This window comes from Nipponia nippon, unplaced genomic scaffold, assembly GCF_047370975.1.
Source record: "Nipponia nippon isolate SJK-2023a ecotype South Korea unplaced genomic scaffold, ASM4737097v1 scaffold_9, whole genome shotgun sequence".
Taxonomy (NCBI): Eukaryota; Metazoa; Chordata; class Aves; order Pelecaniformes; family Threskiornithidae; genus Nipponia; species Nipponia nippon.
Window position 1 is genome coordinate 36,891,688 of NW_028262413.1, and position 19,894 is coordinate 36,911,581.

The following is a 19,894-nucleotide window of genomic DNA, read 5'->3' on the forward strand; positions in this document are numbered from 1 at the left end:
CAGTCTCTGAAGTTGCTAGCTTTCTACAGTAACAAATAGAATTAGGGGGAAAGTGGCATCTTGGGAACCCACTTCAGCATTGTGCCCCCATCTGAGTCTCTTGCCACCCTTGCAAAGCAGGTGACAAGCACTGTCACACTGCAGAGGCAGCAGTTTTAAGTTTCCTTTGCACATGTCTAAATCACGGCACAAGGCAAAGCATGAAGTGTCTGGTCCTAGATATAAGGTCTTTCGCAATGAGCTTGTTAGGCTTAGTGTTATGATGGCACAGCCTGGAAGCAAGCAGTAATTTTAAAACATGGCATGGATGTTCAGACAGATTGTGTGTCGTGACTTTTTGTGGATCAGATTTAGGTATTTTATGGGGAAAGGGTTTTATTGGATGACATTCAGTGATAGAGGGGATGGAAAGAGATTGCAGTTTAATTAAAATTCTAATCCCAAGTTTGACAAATTTTCTTGCCAGGTCAGCAGCCTGCATGTTCTGTTTGTGATTCCCGTGAATTAAATGGGCTGGCAGTCGTCAGCTTCTTTGGAAATGCCTGTAAATCCAGCTAAAAATTAGCAAACATCAATATGTTTCAGAGCAGCTTTGAGTAGGGATATGTCACGGAGCAGTTTTCCATCAGTGTACGTACAGGAGCCTTTCATAAGCACCAGTTTAGTCCACTGCTGCCAGTGCTTAAATACAAACGAAAAAACCCTTCTTCTGTAGTAGGAAGTCACGTTTACTGTCCTGTGCTGCTGAAGTCTCACTGGCATGTTCCTGTTTTCCAGGTAGTTAAACAGTGTTGCCACAAAGGTAGTACTCATCTTTCACCAGCCATGAGGCTTCCTCTGCTTTGTGCCTCCGTGATGCTAATGAGTCTGTCCCAGTGCGGAGCTGTCAGCTTCCCTGAAGATGAGGACCCTATTAACATTGTTGACTACCACTGTAAGTAATCTGCAAATGGTGCTAACCACTAAGGAAAAAGTTTTAATGTGTTTTGGTTTTGTTTTTTTTTTTTCCTTGGGAAGTTAAAAGAAAAGTCTGTTTTCTTTCAAATTGAAATGTGTTTACTGGCTTTGTATCTTTAATAGAACACTTAATCATTTTCTTAAAAAAGCAATCAGAAATACAGCAATAACTTCAGGAAAAAGAACATTTGCTGACATTAGCCATCCTTTTCTCATTTATATTCAAGACATTACTCAAGGAATTTAGTTTAAACCCTTCTACACCTAGTATATACAGCTAATCAATGCCATATATTGATTCTTTAGCTCTATAATCCTGAGTGATGGTGTAGCCCATTTTTACTTGCAGATTCAAGGCAATATCCAGTATTTAGAGGACGCCCTTCAGGCAATGAATCTCAGCACAGACTGGACTTCCAACTGATGTTGAAAATTCGAGACACACTTTATATTGCTGGCAGGTAATTTTCCTTCACTCAGTTCATTAGATTAAAATTCTTTTCTCTTCTGGTTTTGCATTAATGTGTAAAATTCATTTAGAAAAATCTGCAGAATATGATAAAAATTAGAATTGGGGGAGGATTTCCCAGAGAAATATACTGTATCTATGGCCAGTGCATGAAAATTGGATTTGAAGGCTGCAGTTACTGTAGTTATGCTAAAACCAATGATCAAATATTCTTTTCCCTCTTTTCCCTCTTTTCCCTATTACTGCCCTGATAAAAACCTCTCCTGATCATTTTAAACTTGGACTGACACGTCAGGGATGTAGGAAGCGAGGATAACACACTTGAATATTTACAGTCCAGATTAGTCTTCAACAGAATGGAAAGACAGAGGTGGATAGCTGGACATTGTAGGTGCTGTCTAAGGACCACCCCAATAAAAATCAAAACCACCCCATGTTGCCCATGACCAGCCTTCTCTGATTTGTATTAAACACCAAAAATCCACAAGCATTTCATAGAAGTTTCTGGTCTAACAAAACACTCTAAAAATAGATTGAGCTTATCAAAAATAAGGCCAATTAATTAATGAATTTACTTGTGTCTTTTTATTCTTTGCCAACAGGGACCAAGTTTACACTGTAAACTTAAATGAAGTTCCAAAATCAGAAGTTACTCCAAGCAAGGTGAGTAGATACAGGTGCTGGCAAGGGAGAGGTATTTTCTTTGGTTTTAATTTTTTTAAGACTTTCTTGTAGAAAGAAAATCAGCTGTTCTTTCCTGGTTTGATTTAACAGAAATTAACATGGAGGTCAAGGCAGCAGGACAGAGAGAACTGTGCTATGAAAGGCAAACATAAAGTAAGTTTAGCACATACGTTATAGAAAAAAAACCACTAATATTTATTATATATGTGAAGTCTGTGATTAATACATCTTACTCTCTGTTCAGGATGAATGCCATAACTTCATTAAAGTCTTTGTTCCAAGAAACGATGAGATGGTGTTCGTCTGTGGAACAAATGCGTTTAACCCTATGTGCAGATACTATCAGGTAAGAATATTGAAAATGTCATTAATCTGTTAGTGGTTTTGCTTGCACCAGTTATGCTGTAGCAAATACATCCAGTGTGACTGGGGACTGCTTCAAGGTGAAATAAAAACAGACAGAAGCCAACGTGCTGAATTAAGTTTTCTGGAAAGACAATGTTATACTTTTATGCCAGTGTACAAAATAGAAATGACACTATCACCCATTTATTTTTCGTCTCTAGCTGAATACCTTAGAGTATGATGGGGAGGAAATTAGTGGTTTGGCAAGATGCCCATTTGATGCCAGACAAACCAATGTCGCCCTCTTTGCTGGTAAGAACTTTTGCTTGTAATGAGTCTAAATGATTAATGACACCAAAGGAGCCAGAGAGCTTTTAAAGCAAGCGCAGGAAAGCTAAAGGTGTCATGGTGCTCCTGCTCTTAAATTTTTTAAAGGGCCTCCAAAGGATTAGAAGCTGACCTGTTAATAAATAGGTTAGAGCAACTTGGAGAAGAGTGGCAGTAAAGAAATGGGGAAAAATACAGGCTAGTCAGAATTCTGTAGATTGTTAAAGGCCTCTTAATACCATGTTTTCAACTTCTGTTTTAGATGGAAAATTATATTCGGCAACAGTAGCAGATTTCCTGGCAAGTGACGCTGTTATTTATCGCAGCATGGGGGATGGATCTGCCCTAAGAACAATAAAGTATGATTCCAAATGGATAAAAGGTAATTTGGGGGAGTATTTTCCCATACACATGGCAAATGTAACTTCAGTGGCACAGAGGGTCAGGTAACTCACAGCCAGCGTGCTTTACACACATGCTACAATGTCAGCATGTATGCGGCTTTCAACGCAGTATGATTACAATAAGAAAGCAGTTTGATACAATTAAAGCAAAATTTTTGTTAAATACATCAATGAGTGAATCTGCAGTGAAAAAATACCTTGGCTGAAATGCAATTCCTCTGAGGCCTTTTTACAATGCATTAGCCAACATCAAAGACTTCAAGTTCATTTAGGCTCCAGTTCACCCATGTTTGGATGTCCTAAAGTATCTGGAAGACTGGAGCTCCTGTTAGGGAGGAGCTGGTAGGGACCTGTGGAGAAGCTGCCAAGGCACCCAGCGTAGTCAGTGTTGTGTGCCGATTGAGTAGTTCTTTGAAGTAACCTTCTCCTTGCTCTTTGTTACAGAGCCACACTTCCTCCACGCCATAGAATACGGGAACTACGTTTATTTCTTCTTCCGAGAAATTGCTGTAGAGCACAATAATTTAGGCAAGGTGGGTATTGTCCCAGAGAGCTGTTGGGTAGCCATGCGTTGTAGCAGAATGAGATCGTCCTAAAGTGGTGTCAATAACAAGCGTAGTTTGCAATATGAAGTAGGGACTAGTACAAAGTTCACACAGTTTTCCCATCATTATAATTTACGGGGGGGGAGGGGAGGAGAAAGAGAAATAGGACAGTGCATTCTTCAACCAGAAAGTTGTTTCTGTTCTCTATGCCTTGCTGTTAGGCAAGCTCGCTACAGGTATCTTTTAGTATTGCTGTTGCCTTAGTGTTGCTGTTGCCTTAACACTTGTGGCAAGTAATGGAAAATCTGAGGGTTTTTTCATGCTGATTAAAGAAACAAAAGAAAACAACACAAAAGAAGAGTTTCAAAGAAGTTTCTCTAATGTCCCTGGATATTGAATAATTCAGTCATGCCAGTACAGAGTATAATACTCATGCCTCACCATGGAAGGATATTCTATAATAAATTATTAAATCCTTTACACATGGTTAATTAAAGTCTTTAAATCTCACTAACAATATGATTTTGAAGGGAAAAAAGGGTGGGGACGAGCTGCAGAGTTGCATTTGCTTGGTGATAAGTTAACATGCCTGTGCACTACGAGCTAAATGCCGTTTGCTTTCATCCTTTCTGTGCTGATAAATTGCAGCGTCCTGGTAACAAAATTATCTTTGGTGTTTTATTAACAGCTCAGAAACAAGCACTGTTTTCCTTGCATCTCTCAAGCCTTTCTCCCTTTTCTCGTCTATTTATTTCACCCTTCACAGGCTGTGTATTCCCGTGTGGCACGCATATGCAAAAATGACATGGGGGGGTCCCAAAGAGTCCTGGAAAAACATTGGACATCCTTTCTGAAAGCTCGGCTCAACTGCTCAGTGCCTGGGGATTCATTCTTCTACTTTGATGTTCTGCAGTCTATCACAGACATAATAGAAATCAATGGAGTCCCCACGGTTGTCGGTGTATTCACCACACAGCTTAACAGGTGAGAGATGAGCAACCTTACATCAAAGGTAGTTATCTGGTTCTGCCTTACACTGAGATTGGTGCCATTGTAGTCTGAGTTCTTGCAACTATTTTTCTGATTTTACAGCATCCCTGGTTCAGCAGTGTGTGCTTTCAGCATGGATGACATTGAGAAAGTCTTCAAAGGGAGATTTAAAGAACAAAAGACTCCTGACTCTGTTTGGACAGCTGTACCTGAAGACAAAGTACCAAAGCCAAGGTAAAAGGTTCTTACTCATGATGCCACAATATTGTCCTTGTAAAGAGCTGCCTTAAATCAGCTGCACTCCTGAGTGTCTTGTCGGGTAAAAACCAAAGCAGGGCTTTACACTTCAGCCATAAGGATGCTCATTAGCAGGCTGCCGTCTCTCATTAACTAAAATACCAAGAGGAAAACAATGTTGTTCTCCTTTCAGACCGGGCTGCTGTGCAAAACACGGCCTAGCAGAGGCTTACAAAACTTCCATTGATTTCCCAGACGAAACACTCTCCTTCATCAAATCTCATCCTTTGATGGATTCAGCTGTTCCCTCAGTCAGTGAGGAGCCCTGGTTTACCAAAACACGTGTCAGGTATGACACCGTTCAAAAATAATGCGTGTGAAAAGGAAAACAAGAAAACGTGCTGTTAATGATACGCCTTTTGGTCTTAATAGATACAGATTGACAGCAATTGCCGTAGACCACGCTGCTGGACCCTACCAGAACTACACAGTCATATTTGTTGGCTCCGAAGCAGGAGTAGTACTTAAAATCTTGGCAAAGACCAGGCCTTTTTCTTTGAATGACAGTGTATTACTGGAAGAGATTGAAGCATATAATCATGCAAAGTAAGTATTACCAGAACACCTAAGCTCTTCATCTAGTCCTTGGTACCTAGCTAAAAAAAATTATGGTGAATGAAAACCTAGTCATTATCACCAACATCACCACTTATTTGTCATTTCACAGTGTTCGTCGTGTTGAATAACCTGAAACTATTTGGTCACTTGCCATTTTGTATGGGTTGAGTGAACAACCTAATTCCACTCTAGTGACGTCAGTGATACAGTCTAATTCTTCTACAAATAGATACACTTCTTCCTGAATATGAAATGTCAGAACTAGCTGCTGCTGTTAAAAAGAAATTATGTGACCTCACCTTGAGGGTTTCTCAAGAGTGACCAATAATGTATAAACTACATCTAATCATTTTTAAATTGTTTATTCTCGCGCAAAGAATTTGGGAATGGAAGCGTTCCAATTAGACTCCACAGGCGTCCAGTACAGGACTCCTGTTCTCCTCTGTCCAGATATTTATGCTGACTGAGAAAACAAAGAAAATGGATTTGGATTTTTTTTCCTACGTAGTTCAGTGAAATTGTCACCTAGCTGTAAATAAGAGCCAGAAGCTGGCATTTGGTAATCCGTAGGTTTGTTTAGAAATCACTCAGCAAAGACTAGTAAGTTAAATTTATACGTGTAAAAAGTCTCTTCACTATCGACACGGACAATAAATAAATGTTTGCTGTGTAAGTGCTGCACTAAGTACTGCAGTTACTAAAATCATGGCCTGCCATTATCTTTGCTGAACAGGTGTAATGCTGAGAGCGAGGAGGACAGAAGAGTCATTTCCCTTCAGCTGGATAGAGACCACCATGCTCTGTTCGTGGCGTTCTCCAGCTGCGTCATTAGAATTCCTCTGAGTCGGTGTGAGCGTCACGGGTCATGTAAAAAGTACGGCCCCGTTCCCGAACTCCCCCTTAAATGAAGGGCTCCAACATCTCTTGGGAAGGAAGTAAAAAATGCATGATTTCTTGGGGTTTTTCTCTTGCAAGGGCATGTATTGCTTCCCGGGACCCATACTGTGGCTGGTTAGACCACGAGGCATGTGGAAGAGTGACACCAGGCATGCTGTGAGTACTGTTTTTCAAATGAGCCAGCATCTCTGCTTATGCGTGTTAGACCACATGAGCTCATATTCTATGCCTGTTCCCTTGCATTCAATTAATAAATCTCCATTTTTTTAGGGTTGGTTTTTCAGTGTACTGTAGATATAAGAGAGCAGAATGCTAAAGTCTGACCTAATTCTGCAATCTCTAGGTGAAGACTTGCTTTCAGTGGGAGTTTTACATGTGTGTGGGAGGACAAGCAGACCTGTAGGAAGAGCAGTTGGAAGCAGGAAGGCAAGAAATTGCTGCCTGCAAACCTGTGCAGCTCAGAGAGGGCAGTGCGCAGTATCCCCGCCCAGGCGTGCTCACAGCCAGGGCACAGTCATTTGCAAATATGAAAGCACAGGATTCACAGCGGGAAAAGAGTAAGATTTTGCCTCTGCTCTGGAGCTTCGGTGATATATATGCATACCAAAAGCATTTTGCACAAATCAAGTCTGTAATATACAGTGCATTAGCAGCTGTGTCATAAAAAGAGGCCTTTGTAGCAGGCCAGTGCAAACTTCAACCAGCATAATTGGACGGTTGTATCTAAAACCAAGAGCACGCCCAATGTAGAAGACATGATGATGTTGCTGAAAAAAGAGATTTTTTTTTTTTTTTTTTCCATTTCCTGGCATAAGCACGTATATAGAGTTTTAAAGCTTCGTTATAACTAACTTGTGCATTTTGTAAAATAATTTTTTGGGTCATACACTAGGTCTTGTATATGTTTGCATTTGCTGCTTCCAGAAAAAAAAAATCACCATTTGTTTCCCTACTAATACTGTTAATTGCAGGTTCTCTTTGTTTGTTTCATACAACCACAGCACTGGAGGATACGTACAAGATGTCGAATACGGCAACACAGCGCAGCTTGGGGACTGCCACGGTAAGGCATAGTCGTTGCTGCTCACTTATAATGTCTCAACAGTAGTCTGTGGCCACACCTCACTACGGATGTTAAATTTATGATGAGCTTTTCAGTAACATGATGGACACATCACCTGGTGTTACTGTGAGTGTTCACAAAGCTGAGCTTTTTGGTCCTGGGTGGCAGAGTTTTGTCTTTCCTTCACCAGTTTACAACTACTTGGGGTCTACAGCAAAGTATTGAAGGATTTATTTTTTGTAACCAGTAATATTTTAGTTTTTATTTTCCATTACTCAAGTTTGAGATCTTTTTCTTTCTTTTTGTTACTTTTTACTGATTACTTGTTCCTTTAATTCTTTTAGAAATTTTGCCTACTACAGCTACACCAGATTACAAAATATTTGGCGACCCAACATCTGGTTAGTTTTTTTTAATTTTTTTGAATTAATGACCTTTACTTTCCTTCAGTTCAGCATTTTCAGCCCTTTTTTCCTTCCTTTTGCACAGTTGGCAGTCCTCCATTTTTGTGCTTTTACTCATGTTCCCACTGATGGTAAAGATAGTCAGACTCTTCTCACTCAGCACTTCACCCTGTGTAGCCGCATGTTAACAGCTCATTATTTATTGAGACATCTTTTATTAAAGAGCCTGATTAACATAGATGACATCTTCACTGCACGAAAGTCCACTAAGCTTTACTCTTTATCCCCAGCCATGCATTTGTGAATGCCCCTATTGGTCATCTCTAGTAGATGAATGACAGAATTTCATCACCTTCCTCCTTACCTCTCCTTTCCTCTTTTCCTTCTTTCCCAGCAAGCTTTTTGCACAAATACACATTTTCTAAAATGTGTATTTCTATATTTTTGAAATGTTCTAAGTGGTTTGTGCTAATGGAAAAAATTTAACATCACAAACTGTGTAGCTGAATGAGGACTTATGTAGACAAAGGTGGCTTAGAAAAAGCTTTATGCATTGTTGTCAAATGGACTTTCATATCCTTTTCTCCTTCAGTGATTTTTCTAATAGTGTTCTCACCGTCAGCCCCTGGTGTTCAGGAGGAGAGGACCCAGCGCTCCTCTGTTGAACTCAAAAGCAGAACCTGCGCTGACTTCAACAGGAGCAAGACCAAGCCCTTATTTTCCAGTCTTTGCTCCTGGCACTTGGTCTCTGCTTTCAAACCAAGGGCACGTTTCTGATTGATTGACAAATATGACAATAATCTATTTGTATGTTGAATTTGTAAGAGTGCAGCAAGAACAAGAACATTATTTTGTGTTTTGGTTTCTGATGATATTTGCACTTCTGTAACTTGACAAGAAGTAATGTTCAAGACAAATATTTTCCAAATATATTTACCCATAAAGTAAGTTAGAGACTCACTTAGGAAAGCAAAACAAAACTGTGCTATATGGAAATGCTACCTTGCTTGCATGAGTGTTTACTTTAGTTATCAACTGAATTTTCAAAGTGATATTTTAGGACACAGATACAACCGAACCTTATTTTCAAGTCCTGAATGAGTGTGCTTTTGAAGTACATTTCTCAGCCGGATCTCGAGCCATAGACGTTCATGCCTAAACCTACTGGGACAGCGAACGCAGAATACTTGAGTGTGCAAAGTAGACTTTAGATTGTAAACCCAATTTGATGTGTTTCCTCCTCGTGCATTTTCACATCGGCTACGGTGGTTCTGTTCAGCAAATGTACTACAGAGGAGCCAGAATGTATGCAACATTATTCCTTAGGAACCATTACAAAATAGAGGTTAAAAACATTCCTATCATCCCCACCTGTAGAAATGGCTCATTCAGCAGTTCCTGGTATACCATAATAGCACTAATGGAGCTGATCTGGTTTCTCAGGCGTAACCTGTCATGAGTGTGTATCTTTCCAAGTAACTTCTTTTTTTTTTTTTTTTTTTATGTTTAAAAGGCAGCCAAGTATGTTGTCTCCAGTGAAGAATATAGCAATTAAGTAGAATAAGTTGTGCTTTTCACCTCCACCAGTTGCTTACTTTAACTTTTGCACTGCTTTCATGTTTGACTTCTCTGGCTTTTTGGCTAGCAGCTGTTGATGTTTTAATGTATTTTTTTCGTACTTAAAGTTTTGAAACAATTGATTTTAATCAGCCCTCTGTACTTCTGCAGAGTGTAGGGGGTCACATTTTGCTCTGACATGTAACTCCCATTAAATACTGTCTCCAGCTATAGCTTAGATGTGCCATGAAACAGTGAGGAAAGCCTGACTGTAATACACATTAATAAAAATCTGTTTGCCACCACAGACATGGAGTTCTCCTCAGCTTCCATTACCACAATGGCAAGTATCCCAGTTATATCACCTAAAGTGATTGGTTCCTGGAAACCTAAAGTGACTGGCTCTCGGAAATTTGTAGTTCAAGATGACCCAAACACTTCTGATTATTCTGATCCATTATCAGGTGTCCCAAAGGGTAAGGCCTTACCAGGGAATACATTGCAGCTGAATGGAAACCTGATAGTCTCAGCATTGTCTAAGGCTTAAATGTAACACCCGTGATTGTTGGGCTATATTTTACACCCATTTCCTGTGAATATGCAGAAGTGCAATCATGTTTTTCATACCTACTTATCTGGTGTACAAAGTGCTGCTTAGAGCTTATAATGGGAAACACAGATAATAAGCTCAGCCTTTAATTCCTGGGGTGCTCCAAAGCTCCCATTAAAATCAGTGGGAGTTCTGGATGTGTTAAAAAAATTACATTCAAGACTTATTTGCACCTCTGGTGGTGTTTTCAAACCAGTGTAGTTTGGATAAGACTATTAGTCCTCGTGAATGGTTGCTTACAAGAGTTTAATGGGTTGGTTGGTGGTGGTTTGTGGGGGGGGGGGTGGGGGGGGGTGGTTTTTTTTTTTTTTGGGTGGGAGGGGAGGAGAACAGAAGAGAAAGCACAGCTCTGTGACAGATCCATGTGTTAAATGGGGCATATCCTGAACTCTGCCTGCCTGCAGCATGTTTCTGAAGAACGTGGGTCAGACTGAGTAAGGATGTGCTGAATTTTTATTCTCTGGATATGAGCATCAGTTTACAGATGATCTTGGTGCACAGAGAGACACACAGCGGTTTTAAGCCGAACACAAAAAGAAACGTATTCTGCATGTAATTCATCTTTCAGCTAAGTGAACCTTTGATTAGGCTCTTACGGCAACAAAGACTTTAATTCAGTAGGACTATTGTAGTCAACCAAAGAATCGAGAAGCTTCCAATCCCATAACCAAAACTTAACACAAGTCTTTATCAGTACACAGACTAGCCAGGTGACAGACATGTTTGCACAATTCTGTATTTACTGAAAATCTCACCAGCCAAAAACCATTTGTGTTTTATTACCATTCACCAAAACATATCAGGTTTCCTATCAGCCATTATGGCAGTGCATTTGTCATTTTAATTTGTTGCAGTTATTTCCCGTTTTGCTTTAAGTTTTTGTTATCATTTGCTCTTGGTTCTGAATCACACTTTGTGTCATAGCTATTAGTGAACTTTACTCATGTTTTCTTTCTTTTTCTGCACAGTGCCATTAAAACCTATAACCCTGGACATTAACAATGTTCAAAGGCCTTGCCTCTGACGAAAGTGAATCTGTTCCTTCCCTCTCGCTCTTTCATTTTGACATCCCTTGGGATGGTTAACAGAATTACTTTCATTACGAACTAACATTGTCTTAGCTGCAAGATGTCTGTGGTTGCTTTAAAAATCTCAAAATCAAAAGGAGCTTGTTAATACACAGATAAAAAACTAATCCAATATTGAACTTCTTGGTCTAAGCTAAAAGTTCTCTAAATTTTAACATTCTCTAATAACTTAACCTTGCAAGCTGGTTTTTCTAATGTTATGCAAGTATTTATGTTCATTACTGACTAAAAGAAAAATTAGTGCTCTAATAGAATGACATAATCTTGAACTTCAAAAATTATACACTTACATAATGCTAGGTGTGCCACTCCAAGGCTAGCAACCTAGGGATGTATTAGTTTACGAGTTTTGCACCGTATTACATTAATGTAGTTACAACAATGCAGTATGTACATTATACAGTTTTACCCAACATTTGCATAATCCTGTCTCTCTTTTGATACTGATTTATGAGTTGGGCAGAAAATTGAGAGAGAAATCCCTTGAGTTATTAATTGCTGTCTGGCCCAGTAGCACCTTCTAACCTCAATTTCCCAGCAGAAATCATTAATGTTAATAACATACAGGCCCCTATTTGTGAGCTGTAAAGGAAATTTGGGGACAGCTCTAAACCGAATGTAATATGAGGAGAGCAGCTTTGACAAGCATTCCTCATTATCAGAGAAAACGGACAGTCTTCCTTTAGACTGATCAATGCTCACACAGTCATTTTCATTTATAAAATTATTTTCATTCACCAGTGCTGTGGATTGCAGGATCCAGCTGAGTTACACTAACACTAGACACAGAGCACATACAAACACTTAATAGACACTTCCCTGAGGGAGGCTACCTTCTTCTGAAATGTATCAGTATGAAGTACATGTAGATTTATGATATGCTGCATGTCTTTTGCAGGTGTAAGGTGGGAAGTACAATCAGGAGAGTCCAACCAAATGGTACATATGAATGTCCTAATCACTTGTGTCTTTGCCGCTTTTGTCCTGGGAGCCTTTATTGCGGGAGTGGCCGTTTACTGTTACCGGGATATATTTGTACGGAAATCGAGAAAAATACACAAAGATGCAGAATCGGCTCAGTCCTGTACTGACTCCAGTGGGAGCTTTGCTAAACTGAATGGGCTGTTTGACAGTCCCGTCAAGGAATATCAACAAAACATTGATTCACCCAAACTTTACACAAACCTGTTGACTAGCAGAAAGGAGTTGCCGCCAAACGGTGATACGAAGTCCATGATGATGGACCACAGGGGCCAGCCTCCGGAATTAGCTGCACTTCCAACTCCTGAATCTACACCAGTTCTTCAACAAAAGACTCTGCAGGCTATGAAAAGTCAGTCGGACAAAGCGCATAATAACCTCAATGCTTCACGAAAGGAAACCCCATTAAAAAGCCCTCAGTTTTTTCCTTCCAGTCCTCCACCCCACTCTCCTCTAAGTCATGGACATATTCCTAGTGCTATCGTTCTCCCCAATGCTACCCATGATTACAATACATCTTTCTCAAATTCTAATGCGCACAAGGCAGACAAAAAGATGCAACATATTGATCATCCACTTACAAAACCATCCAGCAAAAGAGACCACAGGAGGTCTGTTGATTCCAGGAACACCCTGAATGATTTTCTGAAACACTTAAATGAAACTACTAGTAATCCCAAAGCAATTATGGGAGATATTCAAGTGGCCCACCAGACTTTAATGCTGGATCCAATGGGAAATATGTCTGAGATCCCACCTAAGGTTCCCAACAGGGAAGCATCTTTATACTCTCCTCCATCAACTCTTCCGAGAAACAGCCCCACAAAACGAGTGGACGTTCCCACCACTCCTGCAGTACCAATGACCTCTTTGGAAAGGCAGAGAGGTTATCACAAAAATTCATCACAAAGGCATTCAATATCTGCCCTTCCTAAAAACTTAAACTCACCAAATGGTGTTTTGTTATCCAGACAGCCTAGTATTAATCGTGGGGGGTACATGCCTCCCACGGCAGGCACAAAGATGGACTACATGCAAGGGACGCCTGTCAGCGTTCACCTCCAGCCTTCCTTGTCCAGGCAAAGCAGTTACACGAGCAACGGCACCCTTCCTCGTACAGGAATAAAGAGGACACCCTCCTTAAAACCTGATGTGCCACCAAAACCCTCATTCGTTCCTCAGACAACTTCAGTCAGACCACTGAACAAATACAGTTACTAGGACATGTCTGTGCTAAAAATGAGTGTGGCATTGACCTGTACAGGTTGTGAGGTGATGTTGTGGTAGACACATGAGACAGAGACTTGCTTGTTATTAAAGAGAACAAAGTGGCCAAAGAAACTGTCTTTACTTCAGCAACATCTGTGTCCTGCCACGAGTAGCTATAGCAAGACTTCGTGTGCTTGCTAGGAGCAAACACAAAAAAACAAAGGAAAGTGCTGGTCATTACATTTCTTTTGTTTGGAGCTAAGGAGACATGTAGCACAATGGGGTGGGGGCTACTTTGCTGTTCTAACTAGCTAAAAAAAAGTTATTGGGAAAAAAAATCAGTAAGCAAATACTTGAAAAATGGGTTCCATTTTAGACTGCCATTAAGCGTGGTCCTTCCCATTAAATGTGAACATTTTAATATGTATGCATTCACCTTGCCTCTTGCACAAATGTCAGAAAATAGTAATGTCTCAATGACTATCTGGGTTAATAATCAATTTGCTGGAATTCAGTCTCTGGCCCAACTGTAGCATTATTATTTTTTTCTCTCCATGTGTGTGGCATTTTGTTTGTGCCACAGATAAAGCTGTGCGTGTGTGTGGATGTGCGTGTGTACTGTACACACTAGGATGTACTTAGATTCCCATTGCATCTTTTATGCTATGGAATTGTTTACATTGAGCATGACTGAACAAACAGATGATTCTGCCTTCTGCAGCCCGTTGGGTTCAGTTTGGAGACAGCTAAGGATGAACTACGCATCTCTGCCAGCCTTCTGCGTGATAATGCCTTGATGAAATAGTCACCCAGTGAAAGAGTGCAGATACGTTTAATTCTTCATAACTCTGTTGTGCTGCTATTGATTCAGAGCTGTGCATTTCACATCTAGTGTTTTGGGCTGGAACAGGGGAGTTTTACTGTGTTTCCACAGTGCCTCCAACCAATACCTGGACACTGTGACCTTGAGCCCCTGTACGTCTCACTGAGGGCAGCTAATAATCAATTCTCTTGGCAAAGGCCTATGTAACTAGAGAAGGTTCTGTTTTTGTTGCATTTAATAATGCCCTACACGCTGATAGACTCTTGTCAATAAAAAGGAAGAAACAATTGGCCTGGCAGAAGCAGTCTGTGAAAACTCAACAGTAGTGCAATCAATTTGTTTTTGTTGTGTAATGTAAGGTTTGTTTTTTTTTTCCAAAGTCATGCAGGTAATGACAATATTCTGTAAATATTATGTGTGAGTTTACCTGAATCTGTGCATTTTGTGCCTTATTCATGCAAATGATAAACGTACTAAAAAAAAAATAAATAAATCTGTCAAGTGTTCTCACTATAGCACATATCTCCCGAGTGCCAGTTGTAAAATCTCTCAACAGCACCCAAAAAAAAAAAAAAAGATAAAAAGCAAGAATAATTAATGGCGACTAAAGGCAGCCTACAATCCAAGAAGACAGCAGCATTAAATCACCTTACCATGATAAACATTCCACTCCAGCTCTCCGAAGGATCAAACAGTTATAATGTGAAATCAAATGAGGTTTCTAGGGTAATGGAACACCTGCTGAAGTTGTGTAAGCTATTTAGTAGGTTTTACAGTATCCACTTGCAGCTGATGTTCAACACAGATGGCTATTTTAGCTTGCAGACTACACACTACCACATTGTTTATTGAACATAACTATAGAAATAACCATGGCAGAGGAATATTCATGAATTAGCGGGAAAAATAACTGCAATGGGTTTCAGAGACGGTGGAGATTTATGTTATGTGTTCAAAGGGGAGAAAAGGTTAGTCACTGAAAACTGGATCTCTGTTACAGAACAAATAATAAAGGATAGAAGTAGTCATTTTTTCTTGTAAGGCTGTGAGGGACATTTATTTCCTGAGACCTCTGGATCCAAAAATCAATGATTTCTCTTCCTAAACACTTCTGTCTTGCAACTAAACCGCTACAGATTAATAACTATTAAAAATGTACTCAGTTGTCAAAAGACACAAACTGATCCGAATTCACTTTACAAATATTAATTAATACAGACTTGTGTGAAACCGAAAGATAAATGTATGTGAACCCTGATAACCTCCTGTAACATTGTGCTGCCTTGTAGATGGTAATGTGCGTTCTCTCAGTATTTATGTTGAAATTTCTAACATTCAACCTAGTCCTTATTCTGTTAATTTAATAATAAGAGATGCTTTATCCATTTGTGCAAAGGTAAACGCAGATTGTATCTTTTTTAATGGTACGGCATAAAAAAGTAACCCTTAAATGAAGCTGCTCTATACTATAGAGTACTTTAACATGTATAGATATCTTGTAAACTTGTATTGTGGATGTGTAAATAATACGTTCTTTGGGTTTTTAACACCGCATGTAAAGTCAAAATAAAATATTCCAATGTACTGAGTGTCTAATTTCATTATTAGTGAAGCTAGTTTTAGGTGCATTGTTGGGATTACAATAGAGGAAAAGCTCTGCTTGCCTTTAATAGCTCTGTGATGAAGGCACAGAGACGTTCTCTCATCAGCCTCGCAGGGGGATGTGCAGAGGTGGGCGGCCATGCACACAGGCGTCCTTCCATTTTCGCTGCAGCCACATGTTGACTTGCATGTTCTTGAGGGGCAGCGAGTGTCTGTAGATGACTTTCAGCCTCCTGAGTTAAACATAAAATGTCAACGTAACTGGCACGCAGTGGTAGAGTGTAGTACAGGGTCAGGGTTGCCCATATGAGACACCAGCAAGATGCACTGAATTTGAAAATACCGAATATATGCCCATATGAAGCCTTTAGTGGCGCTTGATCCCGGTTTCAGCTGGGCTCTGGTTCCTGCGAACCTTTCTTGTTAAAAGGTTAGAAAAAAATAGCAATTTTGTGCAAATACAGTACAGTTTTGAAAGCAAATAGTGTGTTCCTTCTAAAATGTAAGAGATCATTCCTGGGAAAATTAATTGCAGACCCTACATAGCAGGACATTCCTAAATACTTACTAATGCTTAATAATTGAAATTCACATTTCAGGCAGACAGTAAAGCCCGACAGAAATATACATGCCATGTATTTAGTATGTGCCAACATCACACGTAATTTTTAAATAATCAGGGTAATTTTGTATCCGAAAACAAATATAATGTATTCTTTTAATTAAAAGTTGATTTTAGATAATGGATAAAAATGATTCGTTATGAGATTATGCTGTCAAGGCATTAATCATTTGAAATTACCGTGCATGTTCTAACAATACAACAGCACCTAGTTGTACCTCACCAAAAAAAAAAATATTTTAAAGGGAAAAGAAGCATGGTGCTAAAAAAAAAAAAAATCCCAAACCGATAATGGCTCAATATGTATTTTTTTCTAGTGCAGAAGCAAATTTAGATTTCTTTTTTGTGGATTTTTTCATTGGGTGTCTTTATATATGAAATGAAGAGTCAAACACACCTAGCTGTGGTGCTGTAGGCCTGTGCTGCCTTTCCAGTTTAAAATCAACTCTGCCTTTGACATAGAAGTGTCAGCCAGTGCGGCTACAGGTGTTCCCGCTGCGAAGGGGCAGTACGGCTGGAAGCACACCTACTTGAATCATTTTCAGTCAGGCATTAAGGGTCATAATGAGAAATCACAAATAAGCTATTTCAGTGACATATCAAGTGCATCTACAACACAAATGACGGAATATTTTTGTTCAGGAAAATAGCTGTATTTATTCTATCTAAAAGGCGTCAAGTGACTCTTTTCCACAGTTACTTGTTTTGGTCTATATTGAACCAGCCTTCACTTAACCAGAGTGATGCAGTGGCTGGATGGGTCATCTCTCCCAATGTGCTCTGCCGAGCTACATGGTGGGCGCAAACACCACTGAAGTCTATGAAAACAAATATTCACCCTGTGTTAGAAAAATAAGTACAAGAAAAAAACTCCCTTTACTAACCGAGAGGGAACACGGCAGCCAAAGGCTAACCAGCCATAACAGCAGCTTTTAAACTGCTTTGTCTTTAATGATGATGCCAAAGCAGCCACCTACAGCCTCCCCATTTTGAAAGGGAACTGCAACAATAAGGAAAAGCTTAGCAAGAAAAGAAAAGAAAGCTATTTCAGTTTTTCTCCTCAGATGCTGTCTTGGGTCAATTGGTTGGTTGTAAGCATCCTAAAGTCTCTCTTGAAGAACAATCCGTAGCTGAGGAGCACATGAAGGGTGCTTGATACTGGTGGGCAGGAACATGCTCGCCAGGGGAGGTCCCAGGCCCGGAGCACAGCACTGGCCTGAGCGCTCAGGGCTGCGGAGAGGCGTGGGCAGTCCTGGTGTGGGCACGTGAAGGCAGAGGAGAGGCTCCCACTCATCTCTGGCTTGCTTTGGTTTTTGTAGAAAAAAGATAAATAATTTTGAACAGAACAAGTAAAAAAGACAAAACAAAAGAGGGCTGCAGGCCCATAGTAATGAGATGATTGCAAGAAAACCAATTTGTAAAGCCGTGAGTAGTTATCTGTATGACTGTGCTGCCAGCACAAACCTACGGCCTTTTAAATTGGGGTCTTAAAGCAATCAGAGTAGTTACAAAAATCAGGATGCCTCTGTCTTAGTGCCGTCTTGCTAATGACTCACTCTGTGACCCTGGGAAGATTACGCAGGGTTTATTCAATATAATGGATCTTCAGAAGGCAGTATTCTTGGAGTACATGCAGTTCGTCTGCTTGTACCGTTTTCCACTTATGAAAGTCTTCTTATTTTTCCTTCTCCCTCTGTGATTCTGAGCACCAGCAAGGACATCTTGCAGGTAAATAAAGGGAAAGAGAACTCCCTTCCCATCTGGGAAAGGTTAGTATTTGCAGGAGCGGGGAGGAGTTGGTTGGTATTTCCCCAGGTGCCTATTAATTTCAAGGGATGGAAAAATATTTTTAAAAAATTGATCACAACAAAATACCTCATAAATGCAGCATCTGGACTTCAGCTGGGATGTGCAAGCTTTTCATATAAAAAGCAGTACCAGGAGACCAACCTACCAAGACTGCATTTGTTGTTCAAATGTCATCATGGCACAGTATGAAAGAGCAAGACACAAAAGGATTTGGGGAAAAAAAAAAAAACAACACAAAAAAACCCCAAACATTAAATATTTAATTAGATACAGCTTTGCTCAGAGAACTAGAGATTCTCACCTTTTTATTCAATACTACTAAAGTGCAACTGGTGTGAGGGCCTGACTCTGGACCAGCCTTTGCTGCCTGCCTGCAAACATTTTTGTAGACATATTGCATTGGCCTGACACACATCTGAAATTATAATCTGTCCTGAACTCTCGACTGAGAAACCATTTCTACTCCGCCTGGAATGAAATTTATTGGAAGCTCTGATTTTATTAGTGCCTTCTGAATTCATCTGATGACCTGATTTATGGTCTGCTTGCTTGCTTTTTTCCTACAGTCACCAACTACTTTTCTGAGCTCTGCTCATTAAAATTGTAACTAAATCCAAGTCTGTGTCCTACAGTGAAGGCTGCTGACCAGAGGGTGACCGTGTTTAGGTACAGTTTGAGAATTCCTTGGGCTGCACCGGTGACGCTGTGTCCTCTCTGCCAGCCCAGTGCCTCTGCCCTGCATGTCAGCCAAGAAGAGTGGTGCTCAAGCTCCTGTAACACTTTAGGGGTAGGTAGGAGAAGAAAATCTACCACATGGACAAGTTGTCCTGACCATTTTCAAGAATGGTCCCCATCTTCCAACAAAAAGGAAGTTTATGACAGAAAAGCTTGAATGGAAAAAAAAAAAAAACAAAACAACAAACCCCACCCAACCCCAAAACCGACCTGCACACACCTTGCTGTCCTTGTTTTGCAAATCACAGGCTGTTTTTCCAGGGCAGAGTTCCACTGACTTGCACAAAAATGAGTGAAGAATAGCAGTTCTCAATAAAGGCCCTTCTGCAAAATTGTACCTGGCTGTAATAGCTGTATTGTAACTTTTTCCAGTAGCTGACCTTAAACATTGGCAAAGGCAGACCATGAGCTAACCAGTTTGCTTTTGTAGCTGTATGACAGCCTTTAACATATGCCTATTCCTGCACAGAAATGGACGGCTGCCTAGTAAGAGAAGAAAGGTGGCAACTGGCTTTTAATTTGAGTCACTTTAAGCACAGGCTTATTTCTCAAATCTTTGATTTATAATACTGGCCTCACATGCGGAAAAAATAATCAAAAGTAGATCAGAGCAGATGAATCATAAAAGCAATGCACAAGCTAGCTGTACCTTCCCTTTCTGTGCAACCAATATCCATCTGATTACTCTGATTTCCTCAGGAATACATGTTGGTCAATTAACAGCTTGAGGGTTTTTTTTTTGTTACGGACTAATGGCAAATTTTTATAATCAGGCCATGCTGTATAACCGTGAATGGCTATTAGTCACAGGTTATTGTGCCTGGCCAACAGTTAGGTGAGTGAGAAGCACTTCCAATATTAATGCTGTATGTGAGAATTGATTTCTGTGAAAGCTTGTGCATGCAGCTCTGACATTCA

General features: G+C 40.1%; 1 protein-coding gene across 15 annotated transcripts in view; it reads left to right on the forward strand.

The window, feature by feature from the left end:
* SEMA6D (semaphorin 6D) overlaps positions 1 to 15,792 on the forward strand; it is a 247,306-nt gene extending 231,514 nt beyond the window's left edge. For 10 of the 15 annotated variants that reach the window (XM_087743952.1, XM_087743948.1, XM_087743949.1 and 7 more), the window contains 18 exons: positions 778 to 934; positions 1,307 to 1,418; positions 2,029 to 2,089; positions 2,201 to 2,263; positions 2,355 to 2,456; positions 2,677 to 2,767; positions 3,045 to 3,164; positions 3,631 to 3,719; positions 4,498 to 4,715; positions 4,824 to 4,955; positions 5,152 to 5,307; positions 5,391 to 5,564; positions 6,310 to 6,450; positions 6,552 to 6,629; positions 7,445 to 7,536; positions 7,881 to 7,937; positions 9,806 to 9,973; positions 12,094 to 15,792. In XM_087743952.1, coding sequence (XP_087600078.1) covers positions 826 to 934; positions 1,307 to 1,418; positions 2,029 to 2,089; positions 2,201 to 2,263; positions 2,355 to 2,456; positions 2,677 to 2,767; positions 3,045 to 3,164; positions 3,631 to 3,719; positions 4,498 to 4,715; positions 4,824 to 4,955; positions 5,152 to 5,307; positions 5,391 to 5,564; positions 6,310 to 6,450; positions 6,552 to 6,629; positions 7,445 to 7,536; positions 7,881 to 7,937; positions 9,806 to 9,973; positions 12,094 to 13,397 — 3,267 coding nt within the window. In that variant the 5' untranslated portion in view covers positions 778 to 825 and the 3' untranslated portion in view covers positions 13,398 to 15,792. The remainder of the gene's footprint in view (positions 1 to 777; positions 935 to 1,306; positions 1,419 to 2,028; positions 2,090 to 2,200; positions 2,264 to 2,354; positions 2,457 to 2,676; positions 2,768 to 3,044; positions 3,165 to 3,630; positions 3,720 to 4,497; positions 4,716 to 4,823; positions 4,956 to 5,151; positions 5,308 to 5,390; positions 5,565 to 6,309; positions 6,451 to 6,551; positions 6,630 to 7,444; positions 7,537 to 7,880; positions 7,938 to 9,805; positions 9,974 to 12,093) is intronic. The other 5 variants (XM_087743956.1, XM_087743958.1, XM_087743959.1 and 2 more) reach the window with 5 other exon arrangements.
* Positions 15,793 to 19,894: the final 4,102 nt, after the last annotated feature.